This window comes from Anomaloglossus baeobatrachus, chromosome 10 (genome assembly GCF_048569485.1).
Source record: "Anomaloglossus baeobatrachus isolate aAnoBae1 chromosome 10, aAnoBae1.hap1, whole genome shotgun sequence".
Taxonomy (NCBI): Eukaryota; Metazoa; Chordata; class Amphibia; order Anura; family Aromobatidae; genus Anomaloglossus; species Anomaloglossus baeobatrachus.
The window spans coordinates 106,385,837-106,399,790 of record NC_134362.1 but is presented as its reverse complement, the minus strand read 5'-3'; the positions used below and the strand labels follow the sequence as shown (position 1 = coordinate 106,399,790).

General features: G+C 44.9%; 2 protein-coding genes across 6 annotated transcripts; both read left to right on the top strand.

Moving 5' to 3' along the window:
• Positions 1–2,030: 2,030 nt before the first annotated feature.
• Positions 2,031–7,608, top strand: LOC142255130 (uncharacterized). 3 transcript variants are annotated; one of them, XM_075326593.1, is made up of 3 exons: positions 2,031–2,212; positions 2,424–4,015; positions 6,400–7,608. In XM_075326593.1, exons 2-3 carry the CDS (start codon positions 3,293–3,295, stop codon positions 6,415–6,417), a joined length of 741 nt encoding a protein of 246 aa, XP_075182708.1. In that variant the 5' UTR covers positions 2,031–2,212; positions 2,424–3,292; the 3' UTR covers positions 6,418–7,608. The 3 variants fall into 3 exon arrangements, with proteins under 3 accessions (XP_075182708.1, XP_075182709.1, XP_075182707.1); XM_075326594.1 differs by having other exon boundaries at positions 2,031–2,493; positions 2,577–4,015; XM_075326592.1 differs by having other exon boundaries at positions 2,031–4,015.
• A 46-nt stretch (positions 7,609–7,654) lies between these two features.
• Positions 7,655–12,112, top strand: LOC142255129 (uncharacterized). 3 transcript variants are annotated; one of them, XM_075326590.1, is made up of 3 exons: positions 7,655–7,836; positions 8,048–9,639; positions 12,024–12,112. In XM_075326590.1, exons 2-3 carry the CDS (start codon positions 8,917–8,919, stop codon positions 12,039–12,041), a joined length of 741 nt encoding a protein of 246 aa, XP_075182705.1. In that variant the 5' UTR covers positions 7,655–7,836; positions 8,048–8,916; the 3' UTR covers positions 12,042–12,112. The 3 variants fall into 3 exon arrangements, with proteins under 3 accessions (XP_075182705.1, XP_075182706.1, XP_075182704.1); XM_075326591.1 differs by having other exon boundaries at positions 7,655–8,117; positions 8,201–9,639; XM_075326589.1 differs by having other exon boundaries at positions 7,655–9,639.
• The last annotated feature ends 1,842 nt before the right edge of the window (positions 12,113–13,954 follow it).

The window sequence follows — 13,954 nt, the reverse complement described above, 5'->3', positions numbered from 1 at the left end:
GTGTGTGAATACATATCATCCATTTTCACCACTTATTAAGGGTAGCGTCATGAAGCATTGGTCATTATTACAAACTGCTTACCCCACCGTCTCCGAGTTCTCCCAACCTCCCTTATTCTGTTACAAGAGACCTAAGAATCTTCGGGACAATCTGGTATGGGCCGACATCGGGTCCTCGAGTAGAACGACACGGCAAACCTTTTTAGGCACACCAAAAGTTGGCAATTATCCCTGTTTACATTGTTTACAATGTAACAATTTAACCCGGGGTGATACTTTCACCCACCCTCATACCGGTAAGGTGTTTCAGATTCGAGATTACTTGACATGTGACTCGTCATTTGTGGTATACCTCATTAAGTGTCCCTGCGGTCTCGGATATGTTGGGGAGACCACCCAACATGTCCGGGACCGTATCAATAAGCACAAATCTACGATTCGTTGTCAACAGATCCTATTGCCCATTCCACACCATTTTGTCACGTTTAGACATACAGTGGCACAGCTTAAGTTCCAGATCCTCGAACATGTACCACCCATTAGAAGGGGCGGGAACAGGATAAAGATTCTCAAACAACGCGAGGCATATTGGATTCACACTCTGAGAACTTTGGAACCCTATGGGTTAAACCGTGAATATGATGTGATTCTTTAGGTTTCCTTCTATGGTGAATGACATACTGATTTGTTGGTAATGTTTTACAGTATGGTTTCATTATTCTTTTAATAGAGGGGTGTATGCTATTATAACAATTTTCCCCTTCTTCTCTTTTAGGTCACTCACAACACCTGAATGTAATTTCACCCAGCACATCACTTACGATCTGTGTCCAGCACTCTCACAGTGGTTTGTATTTTCCCCTTCTGACAGTTCTTCCCTCACTGCGCGTGCGCGGGCGCCCCTGTCCTTCGCGCGCCCGCGATGCGCGGTGCCACGATGGCGCCCCGCCCCGTTGGGCTCGCGTCGGCCATGGGTCCCTACGCGCACGCGCGTAGGACAGTTCACCACGTTTTAGTGCGCGCGTGTGTGTTTGCTCACCGCGCAGGCGCGGATACGCCTGTGGTGGCGTTACACACCGCGCTTGCTCGGAGCATCTTCACACACGCCCCCCGTCACCCAGTACACATGCAGGCGTGTGGGCTTGCCTCCCGCGCATGCGCGGGTCGGGCGCCGCTATCGCGGCGTCTGATTCTCCCGCGCATGCGCGGGGCTTCACGTCATCACGCCTGCTAACGCTATCACGTCACTGACCGTCCTCTCCGATTGGGTGCAGGCGTGTGGACTCTGTCTTCCGCGCATGCGCGGGTCTGACGCCGCTGACGCGGTGTTTGACCCTACCACGCATGCGCGGGACTACAGGTCATCACGCCTTAGGACGTAATCACGTCACAGGCCGTCCACCTGCATTGGACACTTACGTTTCTACTAGCATAAATACCCCCCCTTGTTTTAACATGGCGTCCGGCGCCTTGCATGCGGTCACCATCTCACACACAGGTATGTGACACAGTCTCCATTATCATCTATGTTGGAGAATTGATTTTCATTTTTTCCTTTTTTCCACTCCCCTATAGAGCCTTTGGCCAGCCCCACTTAGAGTGTTATACATTTGCTAGCAGGTCAGTTATGTCTCTTCACCGTTATGTACCACATGTGATTTATGTATTTAGTGAGCTTACTCATATGCTCCATTTCAGTGACATCTCCATGTTTGCTTACTACATATAAGCCCTGCAGGTAGCCGCACCTTTCCACAACAGTTGCCATTTTATGAGGTATGATGGTGTCTCTGACACAGTTAGAGGAATCGTTTTTTCATTAGAGGTAGTGACATACACCTTTCTGACATCACTTTACATGTAATGTGTTTGTATGTGTTTCTGACTATAGCATATGCTCATCACCCCTGAACTTGCGGTGGATACAGTATAACTTTTGTACGGTAAACCCTCAACGGTGAGGTCATCCTCTTTGCCATTTGAGTCTCACCCTAGTCTTTCAGATTTTCGAGACCCACTCCCACGTATATGGTAACTATAACTTTACTACACTCTTAGCTTGGTCTAAATTCTCAGTAACATGTACATCTGATTTTAGTTCTGATTTACTTATACATCATTTTTTCACGCAGTGTGAACCCTTTATCTACACTGGTTAACCCGACCTGAACCGTGGTCCCGGACCCCTGGTGCAGATTGGATTTACCGTGAGGTATGTCCTCCAGAGGAACATGTGCCATACATCTAGCTACATGTTTCCCATAGTTGACACGAGTATGATCCTTTATACGCAGTCTTCTGTATGATGTTTTAGAAACAGACGCATTATTTTCACCATGAAGGTATACCACATGGGAGAAGTAACCAGTTACAGGTTACAACAGATAATACCCCCATCTGACACACACATCCCCTTCTTTCAGCACGACTGAGGTCCCTCTGTTTACCTAAACGGATGCCCTGTTCCTAACATTGGCCATCTTAGTATCTCAGGTATACCCTATACACCACCCCCACTGTCCGCTCTCTCTTTCATAGTTTTGCATAAGATTGACTTTTCATATTTCGCCTTTCAGTACCCTTTTATGGACATCCATAATTGATTCACCAGACGTGCTACGATGCTCATTCATATACCTTAAATAGCATCTATCATAGGTATGTCTTGATTCTCAGTCCTCAGTCCTCGTACTAATACTCTATGCTTGATCCCCTAAGGGGAATTTGTTGAGTTTATTGTACTTTTGTTTACTATCATGTACCCGTGGGTGTTTTTCATATACATTCTTTATGTAATGCTCATTGATGTGTATGCGCGTACATGCATGGATATATATGCGTATGTCTGTAGTTATATATATACATGCACATTTGTTTTGAAATAATATTTTTTTGGTAAGAAGAGCTTGCCCTTTCTCTCTTCCTTTTCCCTTTGTATGTGTAATATCCACATTTATTATGTAACAATACAGTACAATATGTTGTTTTGACACTGTATTTTTTCTTTTCTTGTTATTATATATTAGTCCTTGAAGAAGACCCTAAATGGGTAGAAACGTCGGACATAATATACATTTATAATAAAGACGTTTTTTGAGCATCATATTGGACTCTTTTTCACAATTCATTTGAGTGCCGGAGTATATATTTCTTTATATTGTATGATTTTTCTCCAGAGCACCTACTATTACTGAGTGGTTGAGCCAGGTTCATCTCCCTCTATACAGTCTATTTTTGACCTGTGCCCCCACCTACCCACATTTGGTTTTGTCTTTTTTATAGACACTTTCTCATGTCTTTTTCAACTTTTTCCTATGGAGCGACTGAGGTCACTGACATATTGTCAAAAGTGACAATTCCGGACTCTTTTTTGTCAACACCTTCAGAAGAAGTTCGCACCCGCGATTATGAGAAAGAACTCAGAAAACGGACCGCATTTGAACTACACTGTGCCACATTGGCACAATACCACAGAGTACAGCGTATCCCGAGGGGTTTGAGGGTATCCCTTCGACCTACACTTTTCTCGGAGAACTCGGATTATTGCTCTAAATTCGAGAGCATTCTAAACAAATGCTCAATGGACATTATTATTTTGACCATAGAATTCTTACAAAAGGAGATAGAGGAGCTTGGACCAAAAATTCGTTCCATTGAGGACCAACTTACGAACAGCCTACCCAGCACCGAATGGGATAAAATCCATAAGAAAACTCAAGACACCATTGCAGAATTTCGAAAGACCTTGCAAGAAAGGAAGCGCCTAAAGTTCGTCCGTGATCAGGAGGACTACTCCAGAGACCGAGTTTACAGGTGGCGATCATCGGATAATTTCTCCAGACGACCAGCAGGACCTTCGGGCCCCTCACGATATTCGGCCTCTTCTGGCTCGGATAGTGATTCCTTCTTCTCCCGGCCGTCCCATTTTTTAGAACAGAGACAATCCACAAGAGGGCGACCCGGCGGGGGAAGAGGAAAGGCGTTCACACCATATCGAGTACAAACCCGCTCTCAGGTATGACGAATCTAGTGTTTAATATCTCTTCATACAATCTTTCCTTCACAGAGACACAGGTTTTACAGAAAGGCCTCACATTTTGCCCAACTCCAGTATTTGACTCATTTCAATTAGACCAGGAACTTAGAAGATTCTATAGAACCCTACGCCTGAAAGCCCATTTCTCTAACCTTGACACTGACATGTCTATATCCAATACAGATGACACCTCTGGCATTTTTTCTTTATGCAATCTCAACCTCAGACAATTGAGTAGATTTAATCCACCCAGGCATCATCATCCAGTGGAGACTTACATCTCACTGGTCTCCAAAGATATCGATATGACGTTGAAATCCATTGAGAAGGGTGAATATAGGGTCAGGAATAATATCACACCGGAGGAACATAGGGCCATACGTACTCTTAGGGACAATACCCAGATTGTTATTAAACCAGCCGATAAGGGTGGAGCGATAGTGGTTCTGGACAAAACTTATTACGTTTCAGAGATTCTTAGACAACTACAGGACAGCGACACTTACCTCCCTATCCCTAGGGATCCAACTAGAGATATCCAGGTTAAGATTAAAGACCTTGTGGATTATCATTTATCTCAAAAAAGCATAGATAATAAACTGGCGGAATTTCTAATCAAGACTGACCCTGTTACACCAGTATTCTACACTTTGCCCAAAATCCACAAGAATCTACAATCACCACCTGGCCGTCCTATTGTTGCGTCCACAGACTCTATATTGTCCCCACTAGCCATCACTGTCGACAAAATTCTCACACCTCTGATTCATACCATACCTTCATATCTTAGAGACACCTCTGACTTTCTTGGTCATTTACGCTCACTCCCGGACATTCCATCAAACTGTTTACTGGTCACATTAGATGTTAACAGTCTATATACCAGCATAGCACACGCAGATGGAATACAGGCGGTAGATTGGTTTCTTGAGCTACAAGGTACTTTCACTGTAGCTCAACAATCCTTTTGTATGGATCTCATCCACACCATATTGGAGAATAATTTCTTTATCTTCGAGGATTCGTTCTTTTTACAACGTAGGGGCACAGCGATGGGTTCTAATATGGCACCCCCTTATGCGAACATTTATATGGCGCATTTTGAGGCCCTTTACATATACGGGAACTCCCTTTGGAAAAAGCACTCGATGATGTGGAAAAGATTCATCGATGATGTTTTTATGATTTGGCACGGCGATGTCTCCACGCTAGATGAATTTTTCCAACAGATCAATACATACAGATCTGGCCTCACTTTCACCATACACCATGATCCTCAATCGATAAGTTTTCTTGATACTCGGATACAACTTTCCCCTAGGGGTCACATTGATACAGACCTCTTTGTGAAAACCACCGATAGGAATAGTCTTCTTCACTTTACCAGCTGCCATCCAGCCCATACCAAAAAAGCACTCCCCATATCACAGCACAGACGAGTGGAAAGAATTGTATCTGATCCTGAGACACGGGCATTGAGATTGCAGGAAATGGGCTCTAAGTTCATTGACAGGGGCTATCCTGCCCACATAGCCAACAATCGCATGTCACGACTGGACACAACCCGATCTAGTATGCCTCGTATAGCGTGTGTGAATACATATCATCCATTTTCACCACTTATTAAGGGTAGCGTCATGAAGCATTGGTCATTATTACAAACTGCTTACCCCACCGTCTCCGAGTTCTCCCAACCTCCCTTATTCTGTTACAAGAGACCTAAGAATCTTCGGGACAATCTGGTACGGGCCGACATCGGGTCCTCGAGTAGAACGACACGGCAAACCTTTTTAGGCACACCAAAAGTTGGCAATTATCCCTGTTTACATTGTTTACAATGTAACAATTTAACCCGGGGTGATACTTTCACCCACCCTCATACCGGTAAGGTGTTTCAGATTCGAGATTACTTGACATGTGACTCGTCATTTGTGGTATACCTCATTAAGTGTCCCTGCGGTCTCGGATATGTTGGGGAGACCACCCAACATGTCCGGGACCGTATCAATAAGCACAAATCTACGATTCGTTGTCAACAGATCCTATTGCCCATTCCACACCATTTTGTCACGTTTAGACATACAGTGGCACAGCTTAAGTTCCAGATCCTCGAACATGTACCACCCATTAGAAGGGGCGGGAACAGGATAAAGATTCTCAAACAACGCGAGGCATATTGGATTCACACTCTGAGAACTTTGGAACCCTATGGGTTAAACCGTGAATATGATGTGATTCTTTAGGTTTCCTTCTATGGTGAATGACATACTGATTTGTTGGTAATGTTTTACAGTATGGTTTCATTATTCTTTTAATAGAGGGGTGTATGCTATTATAACAATTTTCCCCTTCTTCTCTTTTAGGTCACTCACAACACCTGAATGTAATTTCACCCAGCACATCACTTACGATCTGTGTCCAGCACTCTCACAGTGGTTTGTATTTTCCCCTTCTGACAGTTCTTCCCTCACTGCGCGTGCGCGGGCGCCCCTGTCCTTCGCGCGCCCGCGATGCGCGGTGCCACGATGGCGCCCCGCCCCGTTGGGCTCGCGTCGGCCATGGGTCCCTACGCGCACGCGCGTAGGACAGTTCACCACGTTTTAGTGCGCGCGTGTGTGTTTGCTCACCGCGCAGGCGCGGATACGCCTGTGGTGGCGTTACACACCGCGCTTGCTCGGAGCATCTTCACACACGCCCCCCGTCACCCAGTACACATGCAGGCGTGTGGGCTTGCCTCCCGCGCATGCGCGGGTCGGGCGCCGCTATCGCGGCGTCTGATTCTCCCGCGCATGCGCGGGGCTTCACGTCATCACGCCTGCTAACGCTATCACGTCACTGACCGTCCTCTCCGATTGGGTGCAGGCGTGTGGACTCTGTCTTCCGCGCATGCGCGGGTCTGACGCCGCTGACGCGGTGTTTGACCCTACCACGCATGCGCGGGACTACAGGTCATCACGCCTTAGGACGTAATCACGTCACAGGCCGTCCACCTGCATTGGACACTTACGTTTCTACTAGCATAAATACCCCCCCTTGTTTTAACATGGCGTCCGGCGCCTTGCATGCGGTCACCATCTCACACACAGGTATGTGACACAGTCTCCATTATCATCTATGTTGGAGAATTGATTTTCATTTTTTCCTTTTTTCCACTCCCCTATAGAGCCTTTGGCCAGCCCCACTTAGAGTGTTATACATTTGCTAGCAGGTCAGTTATGTCTCTTCACCGTTATGTACCACATGTGATTTATGTATTTAGTGAGCTTACTCATATGCTCCATTTCAGTGACATCTCCATGTTTGCTTACTACATATAAGCCCTGCAGGTAGCCGCACCTTTCCACAACAGTTGCCATTTTATGAGGTATGATGGTGTCTCTGACACAGTTAGAGGAATCGTTTTTTCATTAGAGGTAGTGACATACACCTTTCTGACATCACTTTACATGTAATGTGTTTGTATGTGTTTCTGACTATAGCATATGCTCATCACCCCTGAACTTGCGGTGGATACAGTATAACTTTTGTACGGTAAACCCTCAACGGTGAGGTCATCCTCTTTGCCATTTGAGTCTCACCCTAGTCTTTCAGATTTTCGAGACCCACTCCCACGTATATGGTAACTATAACTTTACTACACTCTTAGCTTGGTCTAAATTCTCAGTAACATGTACATCTGATTTTAGTTCTGATTTACTTATACATCATTTTTTCACGCAGTGTGAACCCTTTATCTACACTGGTTAACCCGACCTGAACCGTGGTCCCGGACCCCTGGTGCAGATTGGATTTACCGTGAGGTATGTCCTCCAGAGGAACATGTGCCATACATCTAGCTACATGTTTCCCATAGTTGACACGAGTATGATCCTTTATACGCAGTCTTCTGTATGATGTTTTAGAAACAGACGCATTATTTTCACCATGAAGGTATACCACATGGGAGAAGTAACCAGTTACAGGTTACAACAGATAATACCCCCATCTGACACACACATCCCCTTCTTTCAGCACGACTGAGGTCCCTCTGTTTACCTAAACGGATGCCCTGTTCCTAACATTGGCCATCTTAGTATCTCAGGTATACCCTATACACCACCCCCACTGTCCGCTCTCTCTTTCATAGTTTTGCATAAGATTGACTTTTCATATTTCGCCTTTCAGTACCCTTTTATGGACATCCATAATTGATTCACCAGACGTGCTACGATGCTCATTCATATACCTTAAATAGCATCTATCATAGGTATGTCTTGATTCTCAGTCCTCAGTCCTCGTACTAATACTCTATGCTTGATCCCCTAAGGGGAATTTGTTGAGTTTATTGTACTTTTGTTTACTATCATGTACCCGTGGGTGTTTTTCATATACATTCTTTATGTAATGCTCATTGATGTGTATGCGCGTACATGCATGGATATATATGCGTATGTCTGTAGTTATATATATACATGCACATTTGTTTTGAAATAATATTTTTTTGGTAAGAAGAGCTTGCCCTTTCTCTCTTCCTTTTCCCTTTGTATGTGTAATATCCACATTTATTATGTAACAATACAGTACAATATGTTGTTTTGACACTGTATTTTTTCTTTTCTTGTTATTATATATTAGTCCTTGAAGAAGACCCTAAATGGGTAGAAACGTCGGACATAATATACATTTATAATAAAGACGTTTTTTGAGCATCATATTGGACTCTTTTTCACAATTCATTTGAGTGCCGGAGTATATATTTCTTTATATTGTATGATTTTTCTCCAGAGCACCTACTATTACTGAGTGGTTGAGCCAGGTTCATCTCCCTCTATACAGTCTATTTTTGACCTGTGCCCCCACCTACCCACATTTGGTTTTGTCTTTTTTATAGACACTTTCTCATGTCTTTTTCAACTTTTTCCTATGGAGCGACTGAGGTCACTGACATATTGTCAAAAGTGACAATTCCGGACTCTTTTTTGTCAACACCTTCAGAAGAAGTTCGCACCCGCGATTATGAGAAAGAACTCAGAAAACGGACCGCATTTGAACTACACTGTGCCACATTGGCACAATACCACAGAGTACAGCGTATCCCGAGGGGTTTGAGGGTATCCCTTCGACCTACACTTTTCTCGGAGAACTCGGATTATTGCTCTAAATTCGAGAGCATTCTAAACAAATGCTCAATGGACATTATTATTTTGACCATAGAATTCTTACAAAAGGAGATAGAGGAGCTTGGACCAAAAATTCGTTCCATTGAGGACCAACTTACGAACAGCCTACCCAGCACCGAATGGGATAAAATCCATAAGAAAACTCAAGACACCATTGCAGAATTTCGAAAGACCTTGCAAGAAAGGAAGCGCCTAAAGTTCGTCCGTGATCAGGAGGACTACTCCAGAGACCGAGTTTACAGGTGGCGATCATCGGATAATTTCTCCAGACGACCAGCAGGACCTTCGGGCCCCTCACGATATTCGGCCTCTTCTGGCTCGGATAGTGATTCCTTCTTCTCCCGGCCGTCCCATTTTTTAGAACAGAGACAATCCACAAGAGGGCGACCCGGCGGGGGAAGAGGAAAGGCGTTCACACCATATCGAGTACAAACCCGCTCTCAGGTATGACGAATCTAGTGTTTAATATCTCTTCATACAATCTTTCCTTCACAGAGACACAGGTTTTACAGAAAGGCCTCACATTTTGCCCAACTCCAGTATTTGACTCATTTCAATTAGACCAGGAACTTAGAAGATTCTATAGAACCCTACGCCTGAAAGCCCATTTCTCTAACCTTGACACTGACATGTCTATATCCAATACAGATGACACCTCTGGCATTTTTTCTTTATGCAATCTCAACCTCAGACAATTGAGTAGATTTAATCCACCCAGGCATCATCATCCAGTGGAGACTTACATCTCACTGGTCTCCAAAGATATCGATATGACGTTGAAATCCATTGAGAAGGGTGAATATAGGGTCAGGAATAATATCACACCGGAGGAACATAGGGCCATACGTACTCTTAGGGACAATACCCAGATTGTTATTAAACCAGCCGATAAGGGTGGAGCGATAGTGGTTCTGGACAAAACTTATTACGTTTCAGAGATTCTTAGACAACTACAGGACAGCGACACTTACCTCCCTATCCCTAGGGATCCAACTAGAGATATCCAGGTTAAGATTAAAGACCTTGTGGATTATCATTTATCTCAAAAAAGCATAGATAATAAACTGGCGGAATTTCTAATCAAGACTGACCCTGTTACACCAGTATTCTACACTTTGCCCAAAATCCACAAGAATCTACAATCACCACCTGGCCGTCCTATTGTTGCGTCCACAGACTCTATATTGTCCCCACTAGCCATCACTGTCGACAAAATTCTCACACCTCTGATTCATACCATACCTTCATATCTTAGAGACACCTCTGACTTTCTTGGTCATTTACGCTCACTCCCGGACATTCCATCAAACTGTTTACTGGTCACATTAGATGTTAACAGTCTATATACCAGCATAGCACACGCAGATGGAATACAGGCGGTAGATTGGTTTCTTGAGCTACAAGGTACTTTCACTGTAGCTCAACAATCCTTTTGTATGGATCTCATCCACACCATATTGGAGAATAATTTCTTTATCTTCGAGGATTCGTTCTTTTTACAACGTAGGGGCACAGCGATGGGTTCTAATATGGCACCCCCTTATGCGAACATTTATATGGCGCATTTTGAGGCCCTTTACATATACGGGAACTCCCTTTGGAAAAAGCACTCGATGATGTGGAAAAGATTCATCGATGATGTTTTTATGATTTGGCACGGCGATGTCTCCACGCTAGATGAATTTTTCCAACAGATCAATACATACAGATCTGGCCTCACTTTCACCATACACCATGATCCTCAATCGATAAGTTTTCTTGATACTCGGATACAACTTTCCCCTAGGGGTCACATTGATACAGACCTCTTTGTGAAAACCACCGATAGGAATAGTCTTCTTCACTTTACCAGCTGCCATCCAGCCCATACCAAAAAAGCACTCCCCATATCACAGCACAGACGAGTGGAAAGAATTGTATCTGATCCTGAGACACGGGCATTGAGATTGCAGGAAATGGGCTCTAAGTTCATTGACAGGGGCTATCCTGCCCACATAGCCAACAATCGCATGTCACGACTGGACACAACCCGATCTAGTATGCCTCGTATAGCGTGTGTGAATACATATCATCCATTTTCACCACTTATTAAGGGTAGCGTCATGAAGCATTGGTCATTATTACAAACTGCTTACCCCACCGTCTCCGAGTTCTCCCAACCTCCCTTATTCTGTTACAAGAGACCTAAGAATCTTCGGGACAATCTGGTACGGGCCGACATCGGGTCCTCGAGTAGAACGACACGGCAAACCTTTTTAGGCACACCAAAAGTTGGCAATTATCCCTGTTTACATTGTTTACAATGTAACAATTTAACCCGGGGTGATACTTTCACCCACCCTCATACCGGTAAGGTGTTTCAGATTCGAGATTACTTGACATGTGACTCGTCATTTGTGGTATACCTCATTAAGTGTCCCTGCGGTCTCGGATATGTTGGGGAGACCACCCAACATGTCCGGGACCGTATCAATAAGCACAAATCTACGATTCGTTGTCAACAGATCCTATTGCCCATTCCACACCATTTTGTCACGTTTAGACATACAGTGGCACAGCTTAAGTTCCAGATCCTCGAACATGTACCACCCATTAGAAGGGGCGGGAACAGGATAAAGATTCTCAAACAACGCGAGGCATATTGGATTCACACTCTGAGAACTTTGGAACCCTATGGGTTAAACCGTGAATATGATGTGATTCTTTAGGTTTCCTTCTATGGTGAATGACATACTGATTTGTTGGTAATGTTTTACAGTATGGTTTCATTATTCTTTTAATAGAGGGGTGTATGCTATTATAACAATTTTCCCCTTCTTCTCTTTTAGGTCACTCACAACACCTGAATGTAATTTCACCCAGCACATCACTTACGATCTGTGTCCAGCACTCTCACAGTGGTTTGTATTTTCCCCTTCTGACAGTTCTTCCATCACTGCGCGTGCGCGGGCGCCCCTGTCCTTCGCGCGCCCGCGATGCGCGGTGCCACGATGGCGCCCCGCCCCGTTGGGCTCGCGTCGGCCATGGGTCCCTACGCGCACGCGCGTAGGACAGTTCACCACGTTTTAGTGCGCGCGTGTGTGTTTGCTCACCGCGCAGGCGCGGATACGCCTGTGGTGGCGTTACACACCGCGCTTGCTCGGAGCATCTTCACACACGCCCCCCGTCACCCAGTACACATGCAGGCGTGTGGGCTTGCCTCCCGCGCATGCGCGGGTCGGGCGCCGCTATCGCGGCGTCTGATTCTCCCGCGCATGCGCGGGGCTTCACGTCATCACGCCTGCTAACGCTATCACGTCACTGACCGTCCTCTCCGATTGGGTGCAGGCGTGTGGACTCTGTCTTCCGCGCATGCGCGGGTCTGACGCCGCTGACGCGGTGTTTGACCCTACCACGCATGCGCGGGACTACAGGTCATCACGCCTTAGGACGTAATCACGTCACAGGCCGTCCACCTGCATTGGACACTTACGTTTCTACTAGCATAAATACCCCCCCTTGTTTTAACATGGCGTCCGGCGCCTTGCATGCGGTCACCATCTCACACACAGGTATGTGACACAGTCTCCATTATCATCTATGTTGGAGAATTGATTTTCATTTTTTCCTTTTTTCCACTCCCCTATAGAGCCTTTGGCCAGCCCCACTTAGAGTGTTATACATTTGCTAGCAGGTCAGTTATGTCTCTTCACCGTTATGTACCACATGTGATTTATGTATTTAGTGAGCTTACTCATATGCTCCATTTCAGTGACATCTCCATGTTTGCTTACTACATATAAGCCCTGCAGGTAGCCGCACCTTTCCACAACAGTTGCCATTTTATGAGGTATGATGGTGTCTCTGACACAGTTAGAGGAATCGTTTTTTCATTAGAGGTAGTGACATACACCTTTCTGACATCACTTTACATGTAATGTGTTTGTATGTGTTTCTGACTATAGCATATGCTCATCACCCCTGAACTTGCGGTGGATACAGTATAACTTTTGTACGGTAAACCCTCAACGGTGAGGTCATCCTCTTTGCCATTTGAGTCTCACCCTAGTCTTTCAGATTTTCGAGACCCACTCCCACGTATATGGTAACTATAACTTTACTACACTCTTAGCTTGGTCTAAATTCTCAGTAACATGTACATCTGATTTTAGTTCTGATTTACTTATACATCATTTTTTCACGCAGTGTGAACCCTTTATCTACACTGGTTAACCCGACCTGAACCGTGGTCCCGGACCCCTGGTGCAGATTGGATTTACCGTGAGGTATGTCCTCCAGAGGAACATGTGCCATACATCTAGCTACATGTTTCCCATAGTTGACACGAGTATGATCCTTTATACGCAGTCTTCTGTATGATGTTTTAGAAACAGACGCATTATTTTCACCATGAAGGTATACCACATGGGAGAAGTAACCAGTTACAGGTTACAACAGATAATACCCCCATCTGACACACACATCCCCTTCTTTCAGCACGACTGAGGTCCCTCTGTTTACCTAAACGGATGCCCTGTTCCTAACATTGGCCATCTTAGTATCTCAGGTATACCCTATACACCACCCCCACTGTCCGCTCTCTCTTTCATAGTTTTGCATAAGATTGACTTTTCATATTTCGCCTTTCAGTACCCTTTTATGGACATCCATAATTGATTCACCAGACGTGCTACGATGCTCATTCATATACCTTAAATAGCATCTATCATAGGTATGTCTTGATTCTCAGTCCTCAGTCCTCGTACTAATACTCTATGCT